The sequence below is a fragment of the Papaver somniferum genome, chromosome 1 (assembly GCF_003573695.1).
Source record: "Papaver somniferum cultivar HN1 chromosome 1, ASM357369v1, whole genome shotgun sequence".
NCBI lineage: Eukaryota > Viridiplantae > Streptophyta > Magnoliopsida > Ranunculales > Papaveraceae > Papaver > Papaver somniferum.
Window position 1 is genome coordinate 63,099,261 of NC_039358.1, and position 17,399 is coordinate 63,116,659.

Genomic DNA, 17,399 nt, shown 5'->3' on the forward strand with positions numbered 1-17,399 from the left:
TTTGTTGTATAGCCTTAAAATTTACAGCTACATGATTCCGTGGAAACTTTTGAGATACGGGTACCTGAGGCTATTGATTCATGATATGTTAGTATTTATCTTAGTATTAGACAACATAATGATAGTTACTGTAAGAGAAAAAGACAAGATAAAAATTAGAATCATGTTATTAGACAACATAATGATAGTTACTGTAAGAACACAGAAACTTAGAATCATGTTATCAGGTTTGCCCTGGATATCTCCATTTCTATTCCTGTTCGGTTTGTTTAGCTTTGAAACAACACAGAAACTTTTTCAAATTCATATCTTACTGCAGAGCATTTTTTACAGAGATAAGTTCTCAAACCAGAGATCTTAGTAAAAAAACAACTAGCAAACCAGTCATTTAAAGGAGGAACAGAAAACAATAAACTGAGTAAGCTCCACCCATTCCTTATTAAAGCTTTTGATTAGCTACAATTTTAAGCAGTTTCCAATTTCTTCAGCATGCCATTGTTAACTGTTGGAGACTTGGTGATGTTAGAAATGGCATCGACACTGACATCTATTTTTTCAAATTTAGATGTGGTGATATTGGTATCAGTGCCATCGATCTTGGCATCCATATCTTCTTTTAGATGGCACTCAACATCATCAGTAAATGCAGTTTCTGGTTCAGTGGTATCAACGACAGCTGAACTGGCATTAATCTTGCCATTTCCATAATCTATCATGAAGCGCTCAAGATCATCTATGTATCCATTTTGCCGTTCCATATCGGTGAACACCTCTTTCATTTCCCTAGCTTTGATCTTAAACTTCTCACTCTCTTCACCCACCATTAAAATCCTCAATGACTCGGCCACCGATTCCCTCGTGAACGATCCATCTCGTTCATCCCTAGGTATCTCCAGACCAATTTTCCTACTATGTACCAACCTAGCAACCAATCCCTGATCATACAGCATAGGTAAAAGAAGCAGAAGTTTTCCCAGACCAAGACCCTCAGTAGTTGAACCCCAACCACAATGTGTCAAGAAACCACCAACTGAGAGGTGACTTAAAATCCTAAGCTGAGGCACCCAACCTTTCCACAGAATTCCACGATCTTTGACCCGGTCCTCGAACCCAGATGGCAACATCGTGTTAAAATAATCCTCCTGAGTTGAACCCAGTGGTTTTCTTATCACCCAAAAGAAAGGCAAATTGGACGATTCTAATCCGGTTGCCAACTCGTGCATTCCTTGTTGAGTTAGTGATGCTTCACTACCGAGTGCAACATAAACAACAGATCCTTCCTTTTGTTTTTCTAGCCATTGTTTTATTTCCACCCAAGCTTCATTCTTTTCTTCTTCCTCTGAAGGCAAGGGAGGCAACATACTCCCCATTTGGATAACGGGCTTCTTGTACACGACATTTTTAAGTAGCTCAAACCACTCTCCTTCAAACTCAGTACAGCTCCGAACGAACACAGCATCCGTGTTCTTGAGAACACTCCCGAACCGTAACGAGTCGGACACACCAGAAGCATTTTCCACGATATCAAAAGCCTTATTGGCTTCAAATGGACGGAAAACTATGTCAGAAGGAAATGGAACCCATGGAGGAGGAACAGTAAAATGTTCAGGAAGTGATCTGGAACCTCCATCTTCACCCATCAAAACTGCTGGCGGACCATAGAATGTCATAGACGATGCATTGAAGACACTCAAATAAGCACACGGAATGCCGAACTTTGCAGCAATTGGAGGTAACCAGTGATGAGCAAAATCATGAATGATCCAATCAGGTGAAGTGTCACAAGTTTCCAAGTACTGAGCAAATGGTAAACTAAGGCCATCAAATGCAACCTTGAGATACTGGATTTTATCATGAGGACAATCTGTTGTGGCTTCTGCATGTTCAGGCAGGTTTTCATTTTCAGGCAAAGGGAGTGTAACTAGAGTGTATTGATGAGATAAATGTGAAGGAATTTTAGGAAGTCTTTGAAGATTTCTAGGAGTAGAAATGAATGAAATTTTGTGACCTCTTTGAGCTAAACATTTTGAGAGCTCAAGGAAAGGAATGATATGACCAAAAGCTAACCATGGAAACATAACAATGTTAAGAGGTTTCTTATTGAGCTCAGCCATTATGGAAAGCTCTGAAAAGACTAGGGAGGGATGAAGAGATATGAAATGATGCTTACAGAGATGCACCTAAAGCTCATATATAGACAAGATTTTCTAAGTGTATATGTATTTAGGGTGCATCTTTAATATCACTTTTAGCAAGACGTAATAATGAGTTCAAAAGATTTGGTGAAATCCCACGTACATCTTGCTAGTAGTAATAATAATAATGTAATAAACAAGTAAAACATAACAAGACTTTTAAATGTAAACGAATATTGTATCTTTTTATAGAAAGTTTGTCGTCATTTTTTCTGTGATCGGCTGGGGAGTGGGGAGTTGTTATCTATGGACTACCGCGTGACTAATTTGGAGTACAATGAGATCACCATTTTCACCACTAGTTGTGTCTCCTTTCTCCTAAGCAATTTTTGTTGGTACTTATTTACTCAAAATTTACTGCATCAGATTATGTTACCATCTCTTGGTGCTAAACAGTCCGGCGGTCCATCCCACAAGACACAAAAACAGGGATCTCCCGACCCGGCGGATTTGCTGGGAGTGGGTTAAAGGCGGGACCCACCCCCTCTCTCACAATCCCACTTGTCGGATGGCCCGCGGGATGTTAATAACTTCCGGCTAAACAGTTGCATGCAACGGACGCTACGTGATGGGGAGAATGACAGGAACGCATTAAACTTGCTGGTCCATCATCCATGTGCAGCGTAGGGGTGTAAATTCGGGCACGCCAGGCCACCCGGCCCAAAAACTAAGACAGGCCGGTCAGGCCAGGCTTAACATTTGTGAGTCCGTAAATAAATTCAGGCCGGGCAGGCCGGGTAAAAGTAGATAATTTGCTACCCAAAGATCGTCCAAAGCCCGTTTTTATACGGGCAGGCCAGATCGGGCCAGGCCATTATTTTGAATTTTTTTTTCTTTTATTTTAAATTTAAATTTTCGAATGAATGGTATTAAATGTATTTATTTTTAATACAATATCCTTTCCTTTCTAACATTGCATACCGTAAATGATAGTATTATTTTATATTTAAATTACAATGACAAACTTTTAATTTCAGCCTATAATAAATAATTAATTAGAGTACAATAAACTTTCTAATAAGAAAATTTATTACCATTAATGTTTTTAAAAGGCTAATTATAAGTAAAAACAACTATATATTTTATTTTTCTTGACAGAAAATTGACAATTATAAAATGGTAACTTCTAAGTCTTTTTAAGAGGATATTAAATGATTAATGGCACATAGAAGGTTTTCAGGCCGGGTATCAGTCCGGGCATCATAATTAATAGCAAAGCCCGAGACCGCCCAATAAATTAATCCAGGCCAGGCCCGGTGGCCCATAACGGGCCATAACAGGCTTTGGGCTACTTCGGGTACATGCGGGGTCAGGCGGGTACAGGCAGGCCGAGTATTTTCGGGTATTATTTACACCCCTAATGGAGCGTATAGAAATGTTGGAGATATATGGACGTATAGTCTGCCATGTGTAGGGAGAGATGCGGCACAATATTTGAGAGATATTAAATTGCATTTAAACGACAAATCTACCCGTACCTAAATTTCTCCACATGCTATTTTGGTGAGCAGCACAAACAGCAAAGGAAGAATTAGGCAATTCTCATCTCATTTTAACATGAGCCAAGCCATCTAGGCAGCACTTTCTCAGTTCTACTCGGGACGAGAGGCAGGATAGTGGGTGGGGGGTAAGTTGGAAAATGTTTCAACACAAAAGTTAGAATCTCCACAAAACAAAAAACGGGGCGTCTTTGTATTTCAATCCTTGGAGTTGTTTGTTAGTACCACACGGCCTTTCGATTATGACATATGCCTCTCAGCGGAGCTGTCGGCTAATACCGCAAAAACAGAAAACAAATTGTACAGAGAAATGGGAGCTTACCTACCCACCGTAGACTAGAGAAGGCCTTTCCTCCACCACTATCAAGTACAGAACCCAAACTTACATTACACCCCCTTACGAATTAATCCGCCGTAAATTAAAGGGCATAACAGATTAATAAATTTCGTGGGTTTTGAATCGGGGACTAGGTGTTAAGTTAATATATCATCTGTTTAGACAACTCAAAACAATCCTCTCACATAACTTCCAATCACGGGGCCAACAAGTGGACCCCTGTTAACTCTAAGAATGGAGTGACCCATCCTATGTGAGGAGCTTGTTTTTGTGTTCTTTAAAGAGGCGGTATTTATGAACTTAATAAAAAAACTCAGACTTTCTATAGGTTTTCTTACGATATATTGCTTATAATCACTCTCGAATTTACATAAAGTTACCTTTTTATATTTATGTAAATTTGGTAAATAATGATTCAATTGTGATCTGTTTTTTCTTTTTTAAATTTATGTCACATTGAATATCATCTCAGATTTTTCTTAACATTAGAAGAGTTCTTGGTATTGTCGTTTGGTGATGCAATAAAATAACTATTCAATGTCTTCACAGTTTCGGTAGCTTTTTTACGTGAAGGTGGCTCTATAACCACATTTTTGTCTTCGGCTTCCACATCATCACTTTCCTTACTTCCCATGGTATTCTCAATTATTTTCCTGTCGGTAAAAAATTTGAAATAGTATTCTCTTTAGAGTATTTTAAAAGGTATTCAACATCCATTCCATTGCGATAATTCAATCACTTGAATAAGGTTTGAAGTTCTCTAGTGCCTTCATTATTTGAGAAATTTTTTGATGGGGGCGAAATCGGATGGGGCATGGGGGACTAATGAAACACCGCCATTTGTCGTTCTTAACTAACTGATTTTAGTTAGTTAATTTTTTAAACAAGGTATCTTAGGAATTCATTACTAATAAATCTTTCTTGAAAGTGCTAAAAATTAGGATATGAAAAGTATTAATCTTAATCTTAAGATTGTAATTCTTCGGTTGATTAGAAAAACCTAAAGATTTACTAATTTTATTAATGATATTCCCAGACTTCGATAGTCCCAAAACTCATGTAAATCCAACAACAAAAATCGTTCAGTTTGATTTGATAAGATTCAATGGCTAAATGTAGAAGAAAAAAGTAACTTCTGGTTCTTTCCCTGTTGGCGATGCTGATAAGATTCAATGGCTAAATGGAAGCAACTGTTTATTTGCTTTTGTTGTTACAAGGACCAATCGCAAGCACATTAGTCTTTTATATTTTAGAAGTAAAAGTATGGTTTGGTATTGGTCCAAAAATAACCAAAATCATGAATATCAAAGATCTGTTTATGATGCAATTGCAATGGTTTGTGTGGTTGGTGACTATGACGATTCGGGTTTCATTAATATGAAAAAGTACCACTCAAAGGATTCGATGGAATCCGAGAAATCGTGTAAACATTAGGTATTCTTGTTATCCTGAATTAACATCACATGTGGAGACATGTTTTCTGTTCCATGAATGATTCTTTCAGATTCTTTTTCATCGGTATAAAAAGAAAAGAAAAAAAAACTAATGAAGGATTATATTTCCCTAATCACCCTCGGTGCAAAAATCAGAAGACTGATTAGTTAATGCCAGATGTCGGTGTTTCATTAGTCCCCCATGCCCCCATCCAATTTCGCCCCCATCAAAAATTTTCTCTCATTATTTAGTATATTACTTGAATTCTCTGATGCGGTGCCATCCATTGAACGAATATCTTTTTTCTAAGCTGAAATTGTAAGGTTTATCGCGTCTAAAAATTAATCTTCTCGGAATTTGGTTCTCTTGTTTCATAACCCTTTAATAAACAATGATAGAATCGATGACGATAATGTATCTTGAAAGTTCTTATAATCCCTGCATCATAAAGGTTGAATGTTTAATTTGATGTAGTATTTAATGTAAAGAATTATACAATATTTTGTCGGTCCAGCCGAGTTATATTGTAATTTATTTATTTTTTTAAGATAAAAAGGATAAATATATTAAAAAGAAAAAAGTATTTACAGGAGTAATAGGATAACAAAAACCTCCCGGAAAGTGCAAAGCAATTACTTATTGACTATCTCATCCCATTGAAATAGAACTTGATTAGCCGAGTAACCATTAAAAACACCAATTACATAACAATAGGTTGAAATCCTCTTTTTTTATATCCATTGATAAAGTCAAGAGCCTTTTAAAGAACGATTTTCTGGCGACGTTGACCAAATTCAAAATCTAGGTTGTCGTGTTTTCTTCATTAATCTCAAGTGGCTTTTGTATTAATTTCAGGTAATTTCCGTCTGAATTTTACAAATTCTTCTCGATTTAGTTTCGATGATAGGTGTTGATTGAATTATTATGGTTTTTGATTTCTGAGAAAATGATTTTTGATATTTGTGGTGAAAATGAATGGATTTAGATGAGTCCTCCTTCCCAACAACGAATGGTATCTCAAATTGATACTTCCACTCTTCCTAAAGATTGAATAATGGGTAATGATCCTTCAATAGAGTTACGTGAGGAGTTATTGGAAAGTAGTTTGAAAGAATGGAAGTTTAGTTTGATTAGAAGGTTAGACTTTCAAAATCTAAATTAAATGAAGTTGTTGTTTCTCTTACGGAGCAACATAAACTTACTTGAGATTGTCAACTAATTCCGCTAGGTAAACGTTTTTTATCATAAAGTTATCAAATGTGGTTGACAAAAAAAATATGTTTGGAGAGATAAAATATGGTGGATTGGAAATTAAATTGTGAGTATCAGGGATTGGGAACCTAATTTCAAACCTGAGGATCAAAAGATAATTAGTGTGAGAGTTTGGGTTAAATTTCTAGGATTGTACATTGAGTATTGGAAGGAGGAGATTATTCTTTCATTGGATAAAGTTATTGGTAAACCTATTAAGGTTAACGAAACCAAATGTATGAAGTGGTAGAATATTATGCTAGTATATTAACAGAAGTTTATTATGCAAAATGAATTCTAGAAAATATTTCGGTTAAAACTAAATATGGTGTTTCTATCAACCAATCGAGATTCTTAAGGTCCAAAATACTATAATCGTTGCAGGATTATTGGTCATTTAGTATGTTGATGTAGATTACTTTGCAGAAAACTCCATGAAAATGATGCAGTATTGGTAGTTCATGTTGCCCAGAATAGTAAAAGGAGGAATATAAACAAAGACAAAGAAGAGACTGGTAATAGCAATATGCATGTTAGTGAAAATAATATTTTTAGTTTACATGAAACTGGTACTTCACATGGAGTGTCTAAAACTTTGGTAGATACTACGACAATAGTGGAGGGAAATATTATAGTTATTCCTAGCATTCTTACTACTAACGGCAAGTTTCAAATACGTATCAAAACTGACAACGTCGGAGATGATTCTTCTTCTGATGAGGAAATTGAGGTAATTCTAAATACATCTCAACTTTTGAATACATGGGAATCATCCTTTGTTGAAATTCTACAAAATAATGATGGTGTAATTTGTGAAAGAAATAGTAACGGGATCAGCAAGTAAACAAGCTCATGGAGTTATTATTGAAGAAGTAAAAAGTCCACCGGATAAAGATACTAAAGTTATAAAGTCCCAAGTTGTCAGTAGAAGGCAAGAAAATAAATCAAATATTAGAGTTGATTCAGAGAAGGGGAGCTCTACTACTTTCCAATCTTCTAAATAGATGAAAGTGATATATCGTAATGTCAGAGGTTTGAGAAGATTTAAATCCACATACAAACTTTGATCACTAGTTATACAAAATAGTCCTTCTTTGTTTTGGGTCTCTGAACCTAAAGTTTGATGTAGTGCAGACTTTAGAAGAAAAAAAAATACCAGGTATGAGTCATCTGATAATTTATAATTCAAGAGATACAATAAAAGGTAACATTTGGCTATTTTGAAATAAATCAATATCAATTCCTCAGGTAGTTTCAATAACTAGTCAATGCTTAACAGTTGAAGTGAGTGGTATTCTAGTATCTTGGATACATGTTGCAGTTCTTACTGTTGATAAAGATAATTATGAGAGGAACTGGAATCTAGTAGCTCAGATAAACCTTGGCTAGTAATAGGTGACTTTAATGTTATTTTGTCAATTGATGAGAAATATGTGGAAGAAATCCTTTAAGAATTTCAATAAGAGAATTTTAAGGAGTTTTAAATGTGTGTGGGCTTATTCAAATTCCTAAACGTATAGCTGAATTTTCTTGGTCTAATGGCAAGGTTGGAGATAAAAGAATTATCTCTAATTTAGATAGAGCCGTTTATAACATCAAATGTGTTAATACTTATAGAGGATGGAGTTACAAGGTTGGTTCTATAGAAATTTCTGATCATAGTCCTTTAGTGGGGTGAGATACGGATATTCTACACCAAAAAAACATACCCTTCAAGTTTAGAAAATATTGTTATCTCATCAAGCTTTTCTTCATATTGTGAAAGATGGTTGGGAAGAAGTTATTAGTAAAAATCCGGTTAATATTTTACGCAAAAACTCAATACCTTAAAATGTTTTAGAGAAATGGAGTTGGGAGATTTTTAGATATCAATGTTAAACTCAATGAAACTAAAAAAAAAAAATAAAGACAATGATTCCATTTGACACTGATCCTTCCAATATGTAATTATTCAATGACAATATTATTTCCAAAGGTCAACATGAAGTTATGACATTGAAGCATTATATATTTCTTTGCCAGAAATCAAGAACTCAGTGGGATAAGAATGGAGCTGCAAAATCGGACAAAAAACTAAAATATGACAATAACCATTTAACATTGCCCGTTCCAGAGTCTTGATAACAACAAGGACTTCTGCTAGATAACGTCTAAAGAGAATATATATATATATATATATACTGGAATGAGCCCCTATTGCTATTACTTTAAGATGAACCAATAGATCTAAAGAGCATAATTCATGGGTTTCCTTTGGAAGCTCCATCACAACAAAGTAAGATTCCAGGAGATGGAAGTTTAGATGCAAAATCTATCATTTGTATACTTTTGATACTCCTACACCCCATTTTAAAATTCTTCAAAATCAACAAAATCATATACCTCATTCCTCGTATGACCTTTCATTCTGATACTAGTATACTACATTCAGAATTATCCTCTTCTGAATAGATGGGATATTTGGGATCCATTTTATAAAAACCATCTTATTTCTTGAGAACCAAATTTTTCTCCATGAGGCAAAAAAACTGTAACCATTCATATCTATTTCATATATTTTACTATTGAACTTTTATTTTCACAGAAAGTAAGAACAACAGTGAAAGAAGTAGGATTTAAATAGTAGAAGATGCCACCAAGCCAATTCTCATACATTTGAAGAGATATATGGATGGAAATATGTAACCAAATTTGTTTGAAAGCATTAATAACATGATATTTTCTCCTTATATTGTGATAAGCAAAAGCTATGTCGCACAGACACGGACACGGTTACGACACGACTCGGTTACGGGAACACGTCAAATCTCAAAAAAGCTGATTACGGGGACACGTCATATGTATTACACACACCATTAAAATGAGATTCTACAACAATCTACTCAACATAATAATTATACTTATTTTCAAAATACTTGATTACTAATATAAGAAATAAACAATAATGAAACTATGATCAGGTTTTTCATTAGTAACGTTTGGATTTAACTAAAAGGTGTATAAATTAGCTTCACATTTAGTTTACTTTGATTTTTCAAACCAAAATTAATCATTTATGGCGTGTCTTAAAGTGTCCCATTAGTGTCCTCAAAGTGTCTAATGTTGGTTTTTACGGGACACGTGATATGACGTGTCCGTCGCGTGTCGAGAAGTGTCGTGTCCGACACGATTACGTCATCTTTCTAGACGTGTCCGTCCAACATAGAGCAAAAGCATCATCTAAGTCTTCCAACTGATTTCCACACCAAGTTATTTTTTCTTCACCATCATAAAGAACATGTAACATTTTCACAAAGATAAATTCAGAAAGTTCATCACGAATATCCACCGTCCATTTAGAAATAAATTAAAAAATTCCAAGTTTGCATTTTGTCTTATGAAAGAATTGTCTTCTCCAGTAATAACAATGAGAGAAATGTCATTGATCCAAATGTCATACCATACAGAAACTTGAGTAACTTTCCCCACTATCCATCTTGCATTTTCTTCTAGTTATTGCATCACCCACTTAATGCCATACGACACTGTAGATTTTTTATACGCAGATATCCCTCTGCCATCTTCATTTTTAAATTTTTCTCTAAGAAATCTAGCCCAATCTCCCTCTTTATTTTGTATTTTCCAAAGAAGTTTCATCGATAAATATCTGGTTATATCTTTAAGACCTCTGATTCCCAAACCACCTTCTGCAGTCAGAGAACATACTTCTTCCCCTTTTAATGTAATGATTTCTTTACTTAGTTTCTGGGTCACCTGACCATAATAAATTTCTGATTTTTTTTTCACAATCACTTAGGGAAACTCCTTTGGTATTGACGTTAAAACATCCACATCTTAAGGAGAATCCATATAAACAGGGATGATCAGAATTTTATGGAGATATATTCCACTATAGAGATCTAGATAAATATCCACTAATTGGGACCCATATATTCTTTTTCTCGTTTTAATTATATAAATATACTAAAAAAACTTGTTATCCCGTTAACCAATGATCGGATGAGGAGAAAAAGAAAAAAAGAAAAGATATACATTCGGTCACTAAATGACCGGATGAGAAGGAAAATAATATATATATATATATATATATATCCAGACATTAAGTGTCCGGATGGGGTATCCAGTCATCCTATGAACGGGTGGACTCTCCATAGTTACCTCCACATATTTGAGGGGTCCCCATTGGACTTCACACACATATGGATGTTTAAAATCATTCGTAGTGGCATTTTTTTGTCCATAAAATGTGGATCATCACAAAGATATGGATTAATTTTGGCTCCATAAGAGTTACTCTTATAACACTTTTTAGCCACTAAATAGCCATACTGAAAACATGAACAATGCAAAGCACACGTTTGATGAAAGTTACTCTCGGTTGAAAAGATAATTGCATACCCACCCAATGAGCTAGTTTACTTTGTAACATTTCCACATAAGAAGAAATACGAATAGATTTAACCCTTCCTGGTATGAGAATTACGCCTAAATACTTGTTAGATAAAAAAAGCAAGTGCCATAACTAAATTTCTTATTATTATGCTTCTTCTCCCTTGGATTACTCCCCCATTTTTTTGTTTTTGCTTTTTTCTCTACTCAGAAGAAGATTGGTCATTATTTAATATTTTCAATAGATTCCTTAAACTTCTTTTGTTACCATTACAGAAAATGAAATATCATCTTAGACTTCTTTTGTTATCATTGCAGAAAATGAAATATCATCTGAAAATAGAAGATGATAAGAATGCTCACCTCTTTGACACCATGGCTTAAATTACTTCGTCATTTATTGTTTTTGATAATCACCTGCTAAGTACATCCTCAGCTATAACAAATAGAATAGAAGATACATGATCTCCATGATTTAATCTTCTTCTCACCATGACTTGGCCGAAACTTTTGTCCCTTCTGGGATATCCAATAAAACTGAATGATACAGAGAAGATTAGCATGACCTCTTCACATGAAAGAATTTTTTCCCTTTTGTCCATTCGAGGACATCCGATAGAATTGGAACGATACAGAAAAGATTAGGATGGCATGCAAATCGAGAAATGGTCCAAATTATATCAATTGTTCAAGTCTCGACTTTAACAAAAAATTATTATTATTACTTGTAACCTTTTTTTCTTGGCAAAAAAAAGATTTGGTAATATAGAAACCTTAGCAGAAGTGAATAATTTCAATAACCATGATTTTTTTTTTGGAGAAACCAAAGTGTTTCAACACTTCTAAAATGAATTCACAGCTGATTGTATCAAAATCTTGAGTGGTATATATATAAATGGTTCAGTCAAGAGAAGATACATTTTCATTAAGCTAGAGAAAAGATACAAACACGCAGTTTATACTCGACAGAGTTTACATGACAGACAGAAGGTGTGACCTACATACACCAATCACCGAATAACACGTACATAATTACAGTTGTAAAGAACAATGACTTCGAAGGGGATGTTTGGTTACTACCCTCCCGCAAGCTGAAGAGGGGAGTAAACTCGAATCTTGTGCTTTAAAAACTCAAACCGAGGAATGGCAAGGCCCTTAGTGAAAAGATCTGCAGCTTGATGGAGGGAAGATATGTAGATCACCTGAAGATGCTTGGACCGAACCAGTTCAAGAACAAAGTGGTAATCAATAGCTAAGTGCTTCAACCGGCTATGAAAAACAGGATTTGAAGCTAAGGCAATAACACTTTTTTGTCACAATCTATGGATCGAGGATCAGAAATAAATACATAAAGATCTTTCAACACTTGACAAATCCATAAAAATTCTGTTGAGGTGAAAGCAAGAGATATATACTCTGCTTCAGTGCTTGATCGACACACAGTTGGTTGTTTCTTGGATGACCAAAAAATAAGAGTATCACCAGAAAATACACAGTACACACTGGTGGATCTTCCATCATCATGACACCCTATCCAATATGCATCCGTGAAGCCTTGTAGAGTTGTAAAACCTTTATTAAAGTACAAACAATATCATATAGTCCCCTTGACATATCTGAGGACTCTCTTAGTTGAAGTAAGATGAGCAGATGTAGGAGCATGCATAAAATTACATATCTGGTTTACAATAAAACTAATAGATGGCCTGGTCCAAGTGAGGTACTGTAATGATCCTACAAGAGATTTATAAGAAGTAGTATCTGTCAGAGGGTCACCATCTGTGGCTGACAATTTGAAATTTGCTGGACAAGGTAAGCTGCAAGGTTTCAGTCCAACAAGATTGGTTCTCTAAATTAAGTCAATAACATATTTGGATTGAGAAAAAAACAATCCTTTAGAATTTCTCTTCACCTCCAAGCCCAAGAAAAAATGTAAGTTACCCAAATCTTTGACAGAAAATTTAGAACTAAATGTGCAATGATAGAATCACAATGATCTAGATCATTCACTGTGATAATAATACCATCAACATAGACTAAGATTGTATAGTCAGTTTAGCACCAAAACGCTGGACAAATAAAGAAGAATCAGCAACAGAAAGTTTGAAATCCAATACAACTAGAACATCAACTAATTTCTCTTTCTAGGATCTTGTGGCTTACTAAAGTTCATAAAGAGGTTTGTTTAATTTACAAACATAGTATGGTTTGGATGGATCTTGATAACCAGGAGATTGAGTCATGTAGATAGTTTCCATGAGATCTCCATGTAAAGAAACATTACTCACATCAAGTTTTTTGGTAGGCCAGTCAAAATTAACATCAATAGATAGAACTAGTCTTTTTGTGACTGATTTAATCACATGACTGAATGTGTCAGTGTAATCAAGTCCCTCAAGTTGATTAAACCCTTCGCAAACTAATATTTCTTTGTGCCTCTCAATAGTACCATCAGCATGATGTTTAACTTTGAAAACCCAATTGCAACCTACCATATTTTGTAAGGGATCAGGGGGTACAAGAGTAAAGGCGTCATCATCCGTAACTGATTTATGTTCTTTATCCATGGGAGTTTTCCAAACTGGAATTTTAAAAGCTTGGGAGTATCAAGTGGTATTGGTGGAGTAAGGGTAGTAATCAAAGAAGCTGGAAGTACATGTTTGGTTGAAAATAGAATTTTAGGTTTATAAATGTGATTTTTTGACCTAGTGGTCATGTTGTGAGAACTGACAGAACCATGAGGAGGTGTAGTGGTGGATGTAGAAGTTGTAGATGTGGAAAAAGATGAGGTGGAAATGACAGGTGGAGACCCAGAAGTAATGACTGGATGAGTGGAGGATGAAGTATCAAGTAGAGTGACAGGCATGTCAAAGTACAATCAGGTACATTGGAGTTGACTAGAGTAGAATAAGGAAATGAAGTTTCATGAAAAATGACATGTCTGGAAACAAGAGTTTTGCCAGTGGAGGTGTTGAAGCATATGTATCCCTTTTGAGCAGCGTTGTAGCCTAAGAAGATACATTGAGCACTTCTAGGATCCAGTTTAGTAGATGTATAAGGCCTAAGCCATGGGAAGCACAAACAACCAAAGCTTTTAAGAAATGAGTAATTAGGTGTCTTATTGAAGAGTTTCTCAAAAGAAGATAAAAAAATAAATTTATTTGGTAGGGAGTCTGTTGATAGTGTAGCTGGAAGTACTTAGAGCCTTATACCAAAAAGAGATCTGGGGAGAGGCATGAATAAGAAAAGTTCTAGTAACATCTAAAAGGTGTATGTGCTTTGATTCAGCAACACCATTCTGCTCTGGTGTGTGTGCATAAGTAATTTCATGGGAAATACCAAAAGTGGAGAGAAAGGATTTTAATTCATTGTTGACAAATACACCACCTCCATTAGTCCTAATAGTTTTTATAGTGCAAGACAATAGATTCTCAATATAAGACTTGAAGTCAAACTTAGCTGTAAAAGGGAAAACGTAACAAAACTTTGAAAAATCATCAGTGATGTTCACATAAAACTTAAACCCAGTTACAGAAGTGACAGGAGCAAGGCCTCAAACATCCATATGAAGAAGTTGTAAAGGTAAAGTGGACATAGAATTAGACATACTAAATGGTAATTTGTGACTCTTGCCTAACTGACAAGCAGTACAAAATACCAGTTTTGACTGAGCAGTAACAAGCATTATAGACTTACAGACTCTACTAAAGGAATAAAAGGAAGGATGTGTCAATATCTTATGCCACACTTCGGATGAAGCTTTAACACGAGATATGGATGAAGCTGATGAAAGAGTTATAGCTGAATTTCTTGGGAATGGATAAAGGCCATTGTCATTGGGTCCCTGGAAAAGGATTCTGATCCCTGATTTGAGATCCTTGACACAAAAATGAGTAGAGGTAAAGGTTAAAGAACAGTTGTTGTACTTTGCAAACTTATGAAAAAGATCAAGTTATGAGAGGCTTTAGGAACATGAAGAATATGATGCTGATAAAATTTGTGATTGGCATGTGAATAGTAGATGTACCATGGCTAACAATAAACATACCTTCTCCACCAGCAGTGTCTATGTGATCATTCCCAACATAAGGAGTAGAAGTAGTCCAATCAAAATGAGTAATATCATATGTTAAGTGTTGATTAACACCACAGCCCATAAACCATGGATTTTCCCCAAAAATATTGGCAGAGGAAAGCATAGCTTGAAGGTTTCTTGGTGGTTCTGAAAGCTTCAGGCTCATATTGGTCATGGGACTCTGTGAGCTCGAATTTCACGTTGTTCCTCAGTAGCCCAGTGGTAGAGCGGTCGGCTCTACCTTGATAAGAAAAGTTCATACGATTCCAACATTTATCTGCATAGTGACCAACTTTATGACATATCTGGCAAGATGGGCGATCATTGGAAAACAAGTGAGCAGGAGGTAGAATAGATGTTGGTGATGGTAAAATGCCTGAAGTATAACCAGAACCTATACTATACTGTTGTTGAAGGTTGGTGTATACAAGAGAAGATACATTTTCATTAATATGGAGAAAAGATACAGACACGCAGTTTATACTCGGCAGAGTTTACAGGACAGACATAAGGCTTGACCTACTGTTGATGGTGGTTTTTAGTTCAGGGAAAAAATTGTGAAACACTGTATTTAATGTGTCGTCATTCTACAAAGAAATAGAGTCATTTAAAAGTGACGAGAGCTTAAGCCTCTTTACTTACATATGTATTGAGCAATTCAGTATACTTGTATATAAAGTTCATCCAGAATGGTGCATGTAGCAACAATCCCAAATATTCAGTAAATTTTATTAATCTCCTGCGTGCATTATTCATTAATGTATGACTTATTGAGTATTTTTCCTATGTTATGTTCCCCGGCTGAACTCTTAATATTGATATGACATGACAATTAGTGTTCACTCGCAGCTGAGTAACATGAATTTCCCGAAGTATCAAGATTAAGATCTGCATGAAAGTACTCAATCAGAAAGCACGCTGGCTGTTCTCTGAGAATAAAATTAAAGAATTTTGTGTCAACACACACAATTCATCAAATTTGATCAATTTTGTGATAGCTCACAAAATTCAAATTTTAACCTAATTAATTTGCAAAAATTTGGTTTTTGCGGCCTCCGCAATATCTCGAACCCTGTTGGTCGAAACTAAACCTATGCAAACGAGGGAATTGGTCCATCATGGAACTAGTAGGATTCGAATCCTACCAAAATTGGGAAAAGGGGAATTACGACAAATAAAACTAGCCGTAAAAAAGGCGTGGTTGTGCCACTTAAACTGGTCGGTTTACCCCAATTTGCACCGTCCATGCCCATATTATTGCTTGCCAGCCACTCTTTCCCATTAAGAAATCAAATCGCTCCAAAAGTGTCGCATACACTTTTAATTAAAACTGGAAGTTGGTTGGTCGATACACCTAATTCCTTAAGGAATCGAATAAAGGCTGGTCATGACAGTCTCAAACTCATCGCATCCCTCCAACGTAGTCGGCCTAATTGGATGGCTTGGATTTTGTTTGGAGCGACCAATGAGGTGCCGATATGCTTACCGGTGACTTGCCTTCAACCCTGGCCAATCAAACTGCCCACGACATGCCAGCAACACATCAAACCGATGGCTCAAAGATGGTTGGTTGCACGGCTTTGAAAACCCTAATTTATGTTACCAGCAGTACATTATTGCCGCAAAATGATCTCGGCCGTCCAACTTCGCTAGCCGAATCGACCGGCCTAGATCTGGCTTTAAACAACCAACAAGATACGGCTACGCTCACTGGCGGGCCTGCTATCATTCCAACCGATCGGAATTCTTATGGCACGCCGACAACAACCTTGATCGCCAACTAAAATATCCCATCCGCGCGGATGAAAATGGTTCAATAGTATTAAGACCGCATATGGAAGTCTTAAATCAATCATGGTCGTCAAACTTCGCCGGCCTAATTGGACGGCCTAGATTTAATCCTAAAAGACGGGGAAAGTATGGGTAAGCTCACCAGCGACCCGGCTACAAACCGGCCGATCGAACAACTCCCAACTCACAGCTAACACCAAAATATTTAGCTCAAAATAGGTTGGCCACGCGGTCATCATTTCGCATGCGGCAGAACATTACTGCCGCAAATCGTCTCGGTCGTCCAACTTCTCTAGCCTAATCGACCGGCCTAGATTTAATTTCAGGTGACCAATAAGATGTCGTCGTGATCACCGGACACCCCCCTTCCGTGAAGAACGATCGGTCAAGCCGCGTCTTGCCCATATGGCTCCCAAACGATCGCCCAA

At 36.0% G+C, this 17,399-nt stretch overlaps 1 protein-coding gene and 1 pseudogene across 1 annotated transcript; one reads left to right on the forward strand and one right to left on the reverse strand.

Annotated features, from left to right (window-relative positions):
• Window positions 1-464: 464 nt before the first annotated feature.
• Window positions 465-2,303, reverse strand: LOC113323531 (UDP-glycosyltransferase 91C1-like). The gene has a single exon (XM_026571881.1). The coding sequence runs from the start codon at window positions 2,112-2,114 to the stop codon at window positions 465-467; it is 1,650 nt and encodes a 549-aa protein (XP_026427666.1). The 5' UTR covers window positions 2,115-2,303.
• Window positions 2,304-11,617: 9,314 nt separating this feature from the next.
• On the forward strand, window positions 11,618-11,703 carry LOC113341321 (annotated as a pseudogene).
• Window positions 11,704-17,399: the final 5,696 nt, after the last annotated feature.